We start from the raw sequence: 12,433 nt of genomic DNA on the forward strand, positions 1-12,433 counted from the left end.
TCTTTTTTGCCTTTGAGATTAAGATATATATATATAAGATAGAAATTGAAATTTCATGTACATGATCATTGAATTTTTGTACTGATTCATGTTCTGTACTAAAACATTAAATGGTATGTTATATGTATGAAATTCCTTGACTACAGACCAAAAAGCACCCATGCAAAAATACTTTTTTTATGTTTCATCCAAATATAATACATTTCAAATATAAGAGTGACATTTATGATACATTCGGACTTCAGACCTCAAACTGTATTTACAATAGAGCGAATAAGAGCACAATTATCCATCATTAATGAATTACAACAGGAATCACTTTTACTCTGTGAAATCCTCTCCTTCCTTGGTAAAATTTACCATAAATCTTGTTTAGAAAGCAGTTTAACTGTGGTATTTATAGTATCCACATGTAAACCAGCATAACTTTGTAAACAAACTAGGCTAGTTGTAGTAAAAAAAGAAAAGAAAAAAAAGAAAAGAATGCATGAGATTTCCTCCTTTCCGAAAAATTATATTTTTTCCTCCAAAATTCAATACTATAATAAAAACATGGTAAATTTTCCAAGTGCTGTGAGAGATCATATCCACCAAGCAGGTTTTAACTGTTCATCATACTGTACATTATTTATCAAATGTGATAATATTGCTTAAAGCCTATGACATTTCTAAACCCATTACTTAACAAGTGAATATAAAAAGTTTTATGATCTCTGGAATGACCTTCTCCTTTTTTTTTTACTAAACAGTGAGCAGCTCCAATGGTGCAATAATCCCAAACTAGCTCCAACAGGTCTCAGCGGAAAAGAGTTCCTCTCAGATTCAGTGCAGCGTTCGACTCTGACACATCTCACGAGGATAACTCTGAGATTTATTCACACAGGTCAGTGGTTTGGGGCAGAAGTGTGAGTTTGAACACAGGACTGTCACCAGGAAGGAAGGTTCAAAGGGCATGAACTCATGGTAGGAGTCAGCGTCACATGTCACCTGTAACATATGATTTGATCATTTTGATTATCTCATGTGTTTGAGTGCTTATTCTCATTGACATGTTCTCTGTACCTTAGTATAGGAGGAGAGGAACAGGTGAATGTAAGAGAGGTCTGATAGAGATGAGTCTTCTGGATGCCTTGTGAAACTCATCTTATAAGCCTGTAAAGAAACAAATATCGAACATAAAATGTTGATAAAGACAAATCTTGGGTTCATCGCTAGCAATGAAAAGAGTATAGTTGTAGATTAGAGCAGGGGTTTTCAAACTGTGGTCCAGGGTCCCCAAGGGATCACAAGGGAATTTTTGGGGGTTTGTTGAAAGTTCAGAGGGAAAAAGTGTTTAAAAAAAGTAAAAATAAATAATTATTAAAAATTAGATTAAAATGTGATCAAATTAATAAATCAAATTTAAATAAATTAGTAAATAAACAAATCTGACAGTACAGTACTATGATGAGAAGAAAAAAAATCATAATATAGTTCACCCAAATTTTAATTTGCTGAAAATTTACTCTCAGGCCATCCAAGATGAGTTTGTTTCTTCAATGGAAAAGATTTGGAGAAATTCAGCACTACATCACTTTCTTACCAACTGATCCTCTGCAGTGAATGGGTGCCGTCAGAATGAGAGAAATGATAAAAACAGCTCAACGAACGGCTGATAATTGCTTTTTCCAGTGAAAAAGTCCATCCCCTGTTGTCCTTTCTCATCCAAATCCACCAACATATTTGTTTAGAACTCATTTGGACTAGTTTCGCATGTAAATGGTGCTTGATCTATGCACATTTGTCTCCTTATTCAGATAAGACAATTTTTTTTTTTACTGGAGGAAGCATTATTATTGATTATTTTAGCCGGTTTGAAAAAAATGTCAATTGGTGGACTGGACTCATGTGGATTACTTATGAATTATTGTGATGTTTTTATCAGCTGTTTGAACTCTCATTCTGACGGCACCCATTCACTTCAAAGGTGAGCCAATAATTTAATACTAAATATTCTTTGAATATGTTCCAATAAACAAAAACAAACGGCATGAGGGTGGGTAAATTTCCAGAGGATAATCACATTTGGGGGTCCATGGCATGAAAGATTGAAAACCTTTGTACTAGAGTAGATTAGCTTACATCCAGTGCCACTTGTAGAGCAGAGTACTGCACCCAAACCTCCTGCTGTTCAGAGGGGGAAAGAGAGAATGTGCCGACCCGTCCTGGATCCTCGGTCACACTCAGATAATGAGACCATATGCACATGCTCTCTAACTCTGGATTGTTGGCCTTTGTTTGGACTAGTGATGAAAAACATAGAAGGTGATTAAAAAGACTCAAACACTCACACATGCAGATTCAGATTGAGGTTCATACCGACTTACTATCAGGGAGCAGAAGGTGAAGAAGATCTTTAGCCATCAGAGATCCCAGTGTGCCATAATTCAGTGCCCTATAGAATATTGATGTAAACATTTTATATAAACATCTTTCATACATGCATATTTAAGCATCTTACGTCTCCAGCACATAAAAGTAGAAGAGTGTATTCAAAAAAATGAGGCATAAAAACAAGGTCAAAATGTCAGATTTTGTTTACTATCATTCAAGTTACAGAACACTCTCAGAAATAAAGGTACAAAAGCTGTCACTGGGGCAGTACCTTTTCAAAAGGTACACTTTTGTACCTATTAGGTTCAAATATGTACACTTTAAGTACTAATATGTACCTTTAAGGTACCAAAATGGACCCTTTAGGTACAAACATGTACCTTTTGAAAAGGTACAGTCCCAGTGACAGCTTTTGTACCTTTATTTCTGAGAGTGAATACCACTATTTTACTAAAAGTGGTGCAAAATACATCTTGGAATGTAATAGTATTTCCACTGAATGGATGTATGGTGTGACTTGATACCTGGGATATGAGGAATGGAAGAAGGGTGACACAAACATTCCAACGGGGAAGATAATGTTATTTCCAGAGATGGATGGGGTGATAGACAAACTAGAGGTGAGGGAAGACAGAAATGTAAAATGGATGATGGCTTAAAGTTGGCATCAAATGTAAATTCACCCTATCTATTTTCTAAATGTATGTTATTGATCTTATTGTGAACTAGTCATCCATGAATGTGTTTTATTGTTTATTTAATTGAATGTTTTATCAAATGTAGTAACTCGATCTTCCAGATTGACTTCTCCAATCATTTGTCCACTTAACCCCACTTTTTTATGATCAACTTCAAGCTCACATTCAGATCTTCCACTATTCCCTATATTTTTTGATAATCCATTTCACTCCGATGTGCATCACAATTTGGAAGAAAATATATGTCGCTACTCCCGTTACTAAAACAAATAAAAAAATAAACAAAGTAAACAAATTAAATATGAGCCTAAAATGTCAATTAGTTAAATATGAACATAATGTCAGTTAACTAGTGATTTAGTTCACGTGAGCTAAAAATTATTATTCAAATTACATTACATTTTACATTTATATAAAGCTTTTCTAAGCACTCAAAGCTCTTTACATTGTGAGAGGGGATCTGGCTTCACCACCAGTGTGCAGCATCCACCTGCATGATGATACGACGGCAGCCATATTGAACCAGAACGCCCACCACACACCAGCTTACTGGTGGAGAGGAGACTGAGAGGATTGATGAAGCCAATCAGCAGATATGGGGATGATTAGGAGGCCATGATGGTCAGAGGCCAATGGGCAAATTTGGCCAGGATGCCGAGGTCACACCTCTACTCTTTTTCGAAGGACATCCTGGGATTTTAATGATCTCAGAGAGTCAGGACCTCGGTTTAACGTCTCATCCGAAGGACAATGCTTGTTTTTTTTGGACAGTATAGTGTCCCACGTCACTACACTGGGGCACTAGGACCCACACAGAGCACAGGGTGAGCACCCCTTGCTGGCCTCACTAGCACCTCAGGAGGTCTCCCATCCAGGCTCAACCCTCCTTAGCTTCAGTGGGCGACCAGGCGAGAGCTGCAGAGTCATGGCTGCTGGCAATCTTGCAAATTGAATCTTGCAAGACGTTTGAAGATTTGCATGCATAATGCATGTATGGATATAAAATAATTTTAACTAACTTTATAATGTTTTTCAAATGTCATATTATTATTATTATTATTTGGGGTTGAGGGGATTAAATGATCATTTAAGATGAATTGATGAATTATAAAATAAAATATAATCATTAAGAATACAAATAAAATAAATATATAAAATGACTATCTTATAAATACATATTTTATGTAAAGCAATTGAATAATTATAATATATTTATATTAATAAACTATTGAAATACTGTACATTACCATTTTCTAAATAGCAGAATTATTGATTAAACATGAAACTATTATAAAAATTGACACTGATCAGACATAACCCTAAATGTCAGTGCAAATATGAGAGCACTAACCCATCAGTCTGTGTGCCGTGTGAGAGCAGTCTGCTCCTGCTCTTCTGCTCCAGCACCAGTATCTGCAGGTAGTTGGAGAAAAAATCCTCCTCACTCAAAACCACCTAGTGCAGAGAGGCAGACAAACACAGCCAATGAATGAAGGAGGGAATGTTTCATTCACTACACTGACTGTTAATTCACTCATCGAAATGAATTCCAATTCATTCATTTACCTCTGCATAGAGATGGTTGAGTTCTGCATGACTAAGGTTATTTGTTTTAGTGGAGAGTCTTGGATTAAGACATTTCATCTGAAAAATATACAAAATGATCTGAACAAAGACCCATGCACAGTTTCAGTCGGATATTTCTGCATATGATTCACAACATACCTTATTCAAAATAAAGGCTGATGATCTGTCATCCCTCCAGACCAAATCTGTTAGTTTTTTCTTGAGGGACGAATAAACATCATGAACCAACTCTTCAGCCTGGCAGCGAGAGAAAAACACTTGTCAAATGTGTCATTGCTTGATTAAATTCATGTTCATGCATAATCTTTTATTTCTTCATGAGGTCCAACCAAAATGTACCTCTTTCTGTGCATGTCTTTCTCTAATTGCATGACTGAGTACAGTGTCAAACCCTCGTTCCGTCTGCTCGAGGCATCGCAACCAGCGTGGCATCTCCTAAAATCAAAAGACAATATAAGTGATATAAAATATAATGCAGTCTGCACTGCTTCACTTCACACATATTGGCATTGTGGGTAATTCCTTCAATGCAGACCCACCTCCTCTGTGTCTCCAGTCACAATGGAAAAGTTTCTCATTGTTTGGAAGAACCTCGAGTCCAGCGCAGGAATGAGTGTGTGCAAAAGACTAAAGATCATGTATGTATGAAGTGGACCGCTGCGGATATTTACACATAAGCACAAACATCTGTGTTAATAGTCAAGATCTATCACATTTTCTTAAGAAAATATGATTAAGTTTATAATAGTGACTTACGTGCCCATCATCTCATGCTGGACTTGCCATTTACTGATTGTCTGCGACATGTGCATAATATACCGGAGATTGTGGACTAAAACAAGATCTGATTGGCTGATAGGAAGAGGCTGAAATATGGCATTTAGGCAAGCAAGCCAATCAATGCCTGGAGCCAGAGTCTGTGAGAGACAGAAAAAAATGATATTATCACACATCTTAGGTACTGTATATTATTTGGGTTAATGACATGATACTATTTTTTGTCCAGATCTGTTACTGTATTAAAAATATATCAAAAATGCAATTCTTTCACACAATAACTTGAATATATGTCTTCTATGATGTGCATGTTTTTCTGAATAAATTTAAAAAATATATATTTATTTATTCATTCATTCATTTATGTGGCATAATGTCAAAAATGTCAAGGTTTTAACAGTGCTATTATCATAATGATGAAAAAAGCCTCGTTAAATGAATGGAATTATTCGAGAAATATTATATCAAAACTTCACTTCTTATTTTAAAAACTTCTGTCAGCCAAATCCAAGTCATGTGGTGTGACCAGCAAAATTATTTGTTCAAGTGTTTTTATTGTTAACTAAAACTAAAATAAAAAATGAATTCAAGATATATAAAAAAAAAAAAATTTTTTTAATGATAAAAGCACATAACAAAAATATTAAACTGTAACCTAAAATTAAAACGGCAGCTAATAATATAAGATAAAAAGTCATTCAAAAGTATTAGTATTTAATAAATATATTTGAAATAGTATTTGAATAATACTAAATTTACACTGCCACCATGCAAAAATATGTAGAAAAACAAAACGGCCAAAAATATGAAAGAGAAGATCCTTGCAGACCCCCATGACTGTGTGTGAAGGTCAATATTATATGACTATAACATTGTAAAATATCACATAATTTGATCTTTGTATTACAAAGCAAGTTTGGTTGCACTATCATATGATGCTACTGCAAAATTTATATTTTTTATAATACTTTTACTTGATAGTTACCACATGACATAATTAAACTGAAGGTTTTCTTCTAAAAGGGATAAAAGGTTTTTCTAAAACCATATAAATTTCTAAAAATGTGGCACATGTTTTAGATTTTTTCTTTATCGTGGACAATCGTATTTTTTATTGATCTATTAACATGTCTTAGAGGAAATCAGATTTACACACAGACCTGTAGCTCTTGGATGGTAATTCTGTGGTAGAGTAACTTCTGACTGAGGCGGTAGTGGAGAGGGGCTGTGGCCAGAGCCAGAGTTGTGGATAGAGATACGTAAAGACCGCAGTGCTGAGTGGTTTCACTGGAGGGAACGCCCAAGAGATCCAAGTACTGCCCACATGACATGTAGAATGGACGCAAATACTGAGAAAGAGGAACAGAGACAACAAAAGAGAAGTTACCAAAATATCAAAGGAACATTGTTCATAATCCATCCATAATGAACACGTGTGGTGCTAAGTCGAACAGAAAATACCTACCCGAGTACTTGCTTTGGATTTCTGTGTCTTGCTATTCCAGTCAATAGGGAATTGAAAATGAGGCTCATCAATCTATGGAAATGTACATGGACATTTTTATCCAACATAAAGAGTCTAGAACAATCTCAAAAACAATGAAAATGGACCAAAATTGTGAGAATTGGGCTACTACAAGCTTTAAATTTTTATCTCGCAATTCTGACTTTTTGTCTCAGAAATGCAAGTTTATATCTAGCCATTCTGAGTTAATATATCACAAATCTGAATTTGAAGAAAAAAAGTAAACTGTGAGGTACAAATTCAGAATGGTAAGGAAAAAAGTTAGAATTGTGAGACATGTAATCAAATGTAAATACATGTAATCAAATTATAATCAAATCAGTGAAATGCATCAAAACAGAAAAGAAAACTGTGCCCATGAACTATTTTATGGGGTCTTTACAGCATATAATTGCTAGGACACCATTTTCTCAATACTTAAGTCAAGTCTTTACACAGTTCTCAGTTTAACAGTTTTGAAAATGTATGTACACATGCAAATTGTAGGCACACAGCATTTTGGTAGTGGTTGTGTCTGAGTGAGAAAAGACATCATGTAGTTTGAAAGAAGTAGTCACTGAATGCATTTGTGCCAAAGCAATGATAAATGATCCAGTCTAGCCCACGTGGACTGCTGTTCACCTAAGTATTGAGAAAACTGTAAATCATGCTACCAATTGCTTATATTCTACCTTCATTAGTAATCACCTGAATGTAGTGTTGATCAGAAGCCGCTTGCTCTTCATCAGGGTCTGAACCTACATACACACTAAAGAAAGGAAATGTGGAGTACTGGCTCATCAGCAGGGCGAGGGTGGTGTTAAAATCTGTCTGATTCCATCCGTTTGATACTGCCCAACCACCTAACTACACACGCCGAGAAAGAGAGAATCAAAGGATAAACAACACTGGAGCAAAATGCATGATGCAATGCTGGTGCTTTTAGTTTCCTTTATCCTTAAAAGTGTGTGTACCTGCTGGAGTAGTGTGAGGAAGGGTTTTGAACCCACTTTCTCTGGGGATTCTGCATCCATGCAGGTCTTGAAGTATTTCTTTGCTTTCTGTTCTGCTGCACTCATAGAAACACCCTCCTCAGGAGCCTCTGATCACACAGGGATCATACAGTTTGAATGCAAAAGATTATTCAAGATTGTTTTATACAATTAGTTATCATAAATAACTACTGAGATTAGACAACATTAGATGACTTAAACCAGCCAAAGATGGCTTGCTGGTTTTAGTTGGTTTAAGATGGTGCTCCACACATTCATCCTGTGTATTTTTTAAATGCATCTTATTGATCTTATTGTGAAAGAGGCATCCATGCATGTTTCTTTTTTTATTAGGGGTTCAAGCCATAGACTGCAAAAAAAGATAAAAAAGTGAAGCCAAAACATTCTCAGTATGGCTGCTGTCCTCTTGCGAAAATGACATAATTTGGAGCCAGATTCTGCGCAGTAGTGATCGTGAGGTGCAGCCACGGAACCAAAGTCCCGCTCAAACTTCCACAGACCCAATCATGACACCACACCCCATTTTTATAGCATCAAATAACTAATTAAAAGCGAACTTATTAGAAAAATTAACACTTGAACATACATCAGCATGCTAAGAATGACAGAAAACGTCATTGTAAAACTGACCAAATTGCAGACCAAACCGTAAGTCGTAGAGACTTGAAAATTGCAGGGATGGTAGTACTCACATTGCCTACAATGTGACCAAGGCCCGCCCCAATCGACCTGACGGGGGCACTACAGCGATCAAAAGTACTAAATCGCTCATAACTCCTAAACCGTCAGTCACAGGTGCAAGTGTCTTATGTCGACAAAATGCACTCAGACTCGATTATGCGGAATTTTGGGGTATTTCGCATTTTTTGAAAAACATACTTTTGCGAACTAGTCCTAGGTTTTTTGCCCGATCGGAACCAAACCAGTGCAGGAAGATTTTCAGGAGAATGAATATCAATAATTATCAAAAAAAAGTTGAACTTTCGACTCGCCATCGCAAAGGAGTGCCAAAACGTTCGAAAGGGGCAAGGCCACTTTTAGTAAAATGCCTATAACTCCTGAACGGAATGAGACATCTTCACCAAATGCAGAATACTTATGTAAGAGCTCAATCTGAGGTCACAGGGAAAAAATCGCGGAGCTTGGCCACTTGGTGGCACTATAAGAGGGAAAAAAGTAAAATGGCTATAACTGTGCAACCATTTGTCCTATAGACATGAAAATCGCTGTGCACGGTCTTGGTCCAAAGCACCACAAGTGTCGCCATTGGCTGATGAAATTTGAGCACCTGTTAGACAAGGTTAACGAAGGCAGATCGGAATGAAACTTGGTGGGCCTGTTCGACTCACGACCCCAAAGGTCGGAGAGAAATTTAAAAGAAATCGGCCACTGGGAGGGTGATATCGCATTTTTCGTAAACGATTGTATGTCGCACGGGTTTTCGCACATACACACGATATTCGTATCATACAATAGAAATCCTCATTCTGGACAACTTTGCCTCTAGAACCACTGCTGTCAATCAAATCGGTTGTAAAATGATTGAGATGATGTAAAAAAACCTACTTTTGCGAACTAGTCCTAGGTTTTTCACTCAATCTGGCGAAAAAATTTACCCAAAATACTATAATTCAAATTTAAAAATCCAAATTTACCCAAAATCCTATAAAGCCTAAAGGAATAGTCAAAACTTCATGAAACCTGCTGCGCACATGCGACAAGTGATTCCAAACAATCATGCAAAGTTTTAAGGGGATTGGACCACTGCTGGCGCTATGACAGTCATAAACATTAAAACACATCATATTTATATAGTAAATGTATTTTTCCTTACATGCTTAAATGCCTTAAGCGCTTGAACCCCGGTAATCACTGCTTGCAGCTATATTTATTATTATGATTTTTGTAATTATTGTAATCACAATATCACTCAATCTTCCAGTCAAACAACAGACTTCTCTCTGATGACATATACTGGATTTCTCCAATCATTTAGTAAATTTAAACTCCGCCCATTTCTTACAATTGACTTCATCCAATCTGATAATCCGTTTTGCTCAAATGTTTGTCACAATGTGGAAGAAAAGATTTATTGCTATTTACATTACAATGCAACTTTTTTGTCCCAGCCTGCAGGAAAAAAGTGCCCCAGATACCTTTAAAACCAACAAACGAGTCTGACCGTCTAGAAGACATGCAAACCAGCTTAGTCTCAGGAAGACAGATAGAAGCAGATATGGAACATGAAGACACTATGAAACTGTCTCATTTGTTCTATTTCAGGTAAAAAAAAAAAAGTGCAATTTCACTAACCTAATATTTCCTTAATAGTTTTCAGTAAAGCAGTCTTTCTGTCTGGAAATTTGATTAGCCATCCATCACTGTTTCCTTGAATATCTGTCTCTCTTCTCATCCTCACTTCCCTCTTTTTGTCCAGTTCTCCATTGTCTTCATCGGAGATCCTCCTGACTCTGTGTCTTTGATCACTGGTGGAAGATCCACCTGTCCCACAGGCAAACAGGAAGTAGTCACAGGGGTGAGAAAAGGGATCCATGGCAGCAGAAAAATGCTCTGATGTTCTTATACAGGCAGGAGAAAGGCAAGGAGGAGCAGCTGGAACAAGAGAGAGAAATTACGACCACTATTATTAAAACTATACCAGAAGTTCTACTGTACTTCCTAGTTGTTTGTACCTGATTTCCATTGTGACGTCCAGGGGTCTGCAGTCTTTTGCAGGTGAGAATAGACCCCCAAACCTAATGCAGCTGCAAAGAGAGAGAAGGAAAAAACAACCAATAGGAGCCTGCGGTTCTTGTTGCAGCCTACTGGATTTGGTTGAGACTGTTCCTCTGATGTTGTGACCATTTCCTGTGGGGATATAAAGTTAGCAAATGACTCACTCACTCTTTATGTTTTATTGAGATCGATGTGTTGTACGGAAATGTCAATTTAAAAGCACAACTGGGGAAAGCAGGAATGCATAACTCATAGAATTTATGATGGATTGAAATTACACTGGCAGTCAAACATCCAACCGCAATAAGAGCGAGTCCAGGGAATGTCACTAAAGAACAATGAAGAAACACAATTGTTTCATTAAAAGTTAAAGTAGTGAAGTTTGCTTTGATGTCTTTCGTGCTTTAAGGGAAAACGTACATTTCCCTGCTTAACAAACAGCTTCTCATCAAATTAAACACAGGAACATGACATTTTGATTTGATATAATCTTTTCTGTATATTGTCTTTATTTCTTTTTCTTTTTTTCCCGCTTACAGGATAGTTGTCGTTGTCTATTCACGAGGGAATCAGCTCTTATCTTAAAGCTTTACAAAGAAACAAAATACTCCTTTACAATGTACAAAGTAGGTCAAGCAACAAATGAGCTCCATAACCATATTACAGCAATATAACAATATAAATTAGTTCGCGATTGACCAATCAGAGTCAAGAATTCCATAAAGTTGTGTAATTGAGCATCACGAACTTCCCTTTGCAGTAACCTCAGGTTAAGTTCCTTGCATATAAGGGCACATTGGTAATGAATAGAGGACATTGAACTGGTAGTCTTGACTACACCACACCACCCATGTATTATATAGCCTACTAAAAAACTTTATGACATGAAGCAGAACTTTAAAATTTAGGCAACAACTCTACAGTACACTGCTAAAAGTGCTTGGTGGTGCATATTGGTAACCCGAGTTCGAATCTGGCTTGCAGCATTTCCTGATCCCATCCCACCTTCTTCTGTCATTTCCTGTGACTACCACTGTCCTATTAATAAAACTGGCAAAAGACCAAAAATGAAAAGTAGATCAATCTTGAAAGCCTCACCTGATGAACAGCTGGGTTATCATCCATCCTGTGCTGCTTCTTTCTTCTTTTGTGTCGGTTTGGTCAGGATTCTTCCTACATTATATTCTTCCAGCGAAGCTTTCTATTTCGTCACACTGTTCCTCTTTCTATCTGTCCTCCGTCAACCAACTACTATCTTCCCTCATCACACTCTCTGTTCACTCTTTCACTGACTGATAAACATGTAATGACTTGGCTTCCCACAAAACCCCTCTCTTTTACACATACATAAATGGGGCATTTCTAGTAATATTTCCCAAATCTCACCAGTTTTCAAAATTATGAGGGCCAGACGATGATTTTGCTCCAAAATCCATCAACTGGAAAAAGTCACCAAAGTTGAACTTGAGGAAACACCAACACTAAATGGAAAACAAAACTGCAAGTACATTTTTTAAGTTCCTCAGTGTAGGAAGTGGCATAGGTAATATTAATTTATATACACCTTCAACGTGACATTTTTATATACACAGACGTCTGCACTCCTGACTATCAGTGGTGTATGTGAGGCTGGGGCGAGCTGATAAGAATTGAGGGGGTGTGAGAGGAGCAAAACCACAAAAGAGCACGTCACACATTGCGTGGGACGAACATGTTTGAAAGCAGTCACATGACAAAAACAAAAA

General features: G+C 36.8%; 1 protein-coding gene across 1 annotated transcript; it reads right to left on the bottom strand.

The window, feature by feature from the left end:
* Positions 1-159: 159 nt before the first annotated feature.
* On the bottom strand, positions 160-12,275 carry kel (Kell metallo-endopeptidase (Kell blood group)). The gene is made up of 18 exons (XM_058747207.1): positions 11,787-12,275; positions 10,646-10,820; positions 10,266-10,565; positions 7,914-8,041; positions 7,648-7,806; positions 6,901-6,972; positions 6,596-6,784; positions 5,415-5,575; positions 5,198-5,315; positions 4,998-5,093; positions 4,797-4,895; positions 4,638-4,715; positions 4,423-4,526; positions 2,898-2,987; positions 2,367-2,434; positions 2,122-2,282; positions 1,063-1,152; positions 160-987 (listed from the first exon to the last, which is right to left on the bottom strand). The coding sequence occupies exons 1-18, from the start codon at positions 11,811-11,813 to the stop codon at positions 823-825; spliced, it is 2,280 nt and encodes a 759-aa protein (XP_058603190.1). The 5' UTR covers positions 11,814-12,275; the 3' UTR covers positions 160-822.
* Positions 12,276-12,433: the final 158 nt, after the last annotated feature.

This window comes from Onychostoma macrolepis, chromosome 16 (genome assembly GCF_012432095.1).
Source record: "Onychostoma macrolepis isolate SWU-2019 chromosome 16, ASM1243209v1, whole genome shotgun sequence".
Lineage (NCBI taxonomy): Eukaryota > Metazoa > Chordata > Actinopteri > Cypriniformes > Cyprinidae > Onychostoma > Onychostoma macrolepis.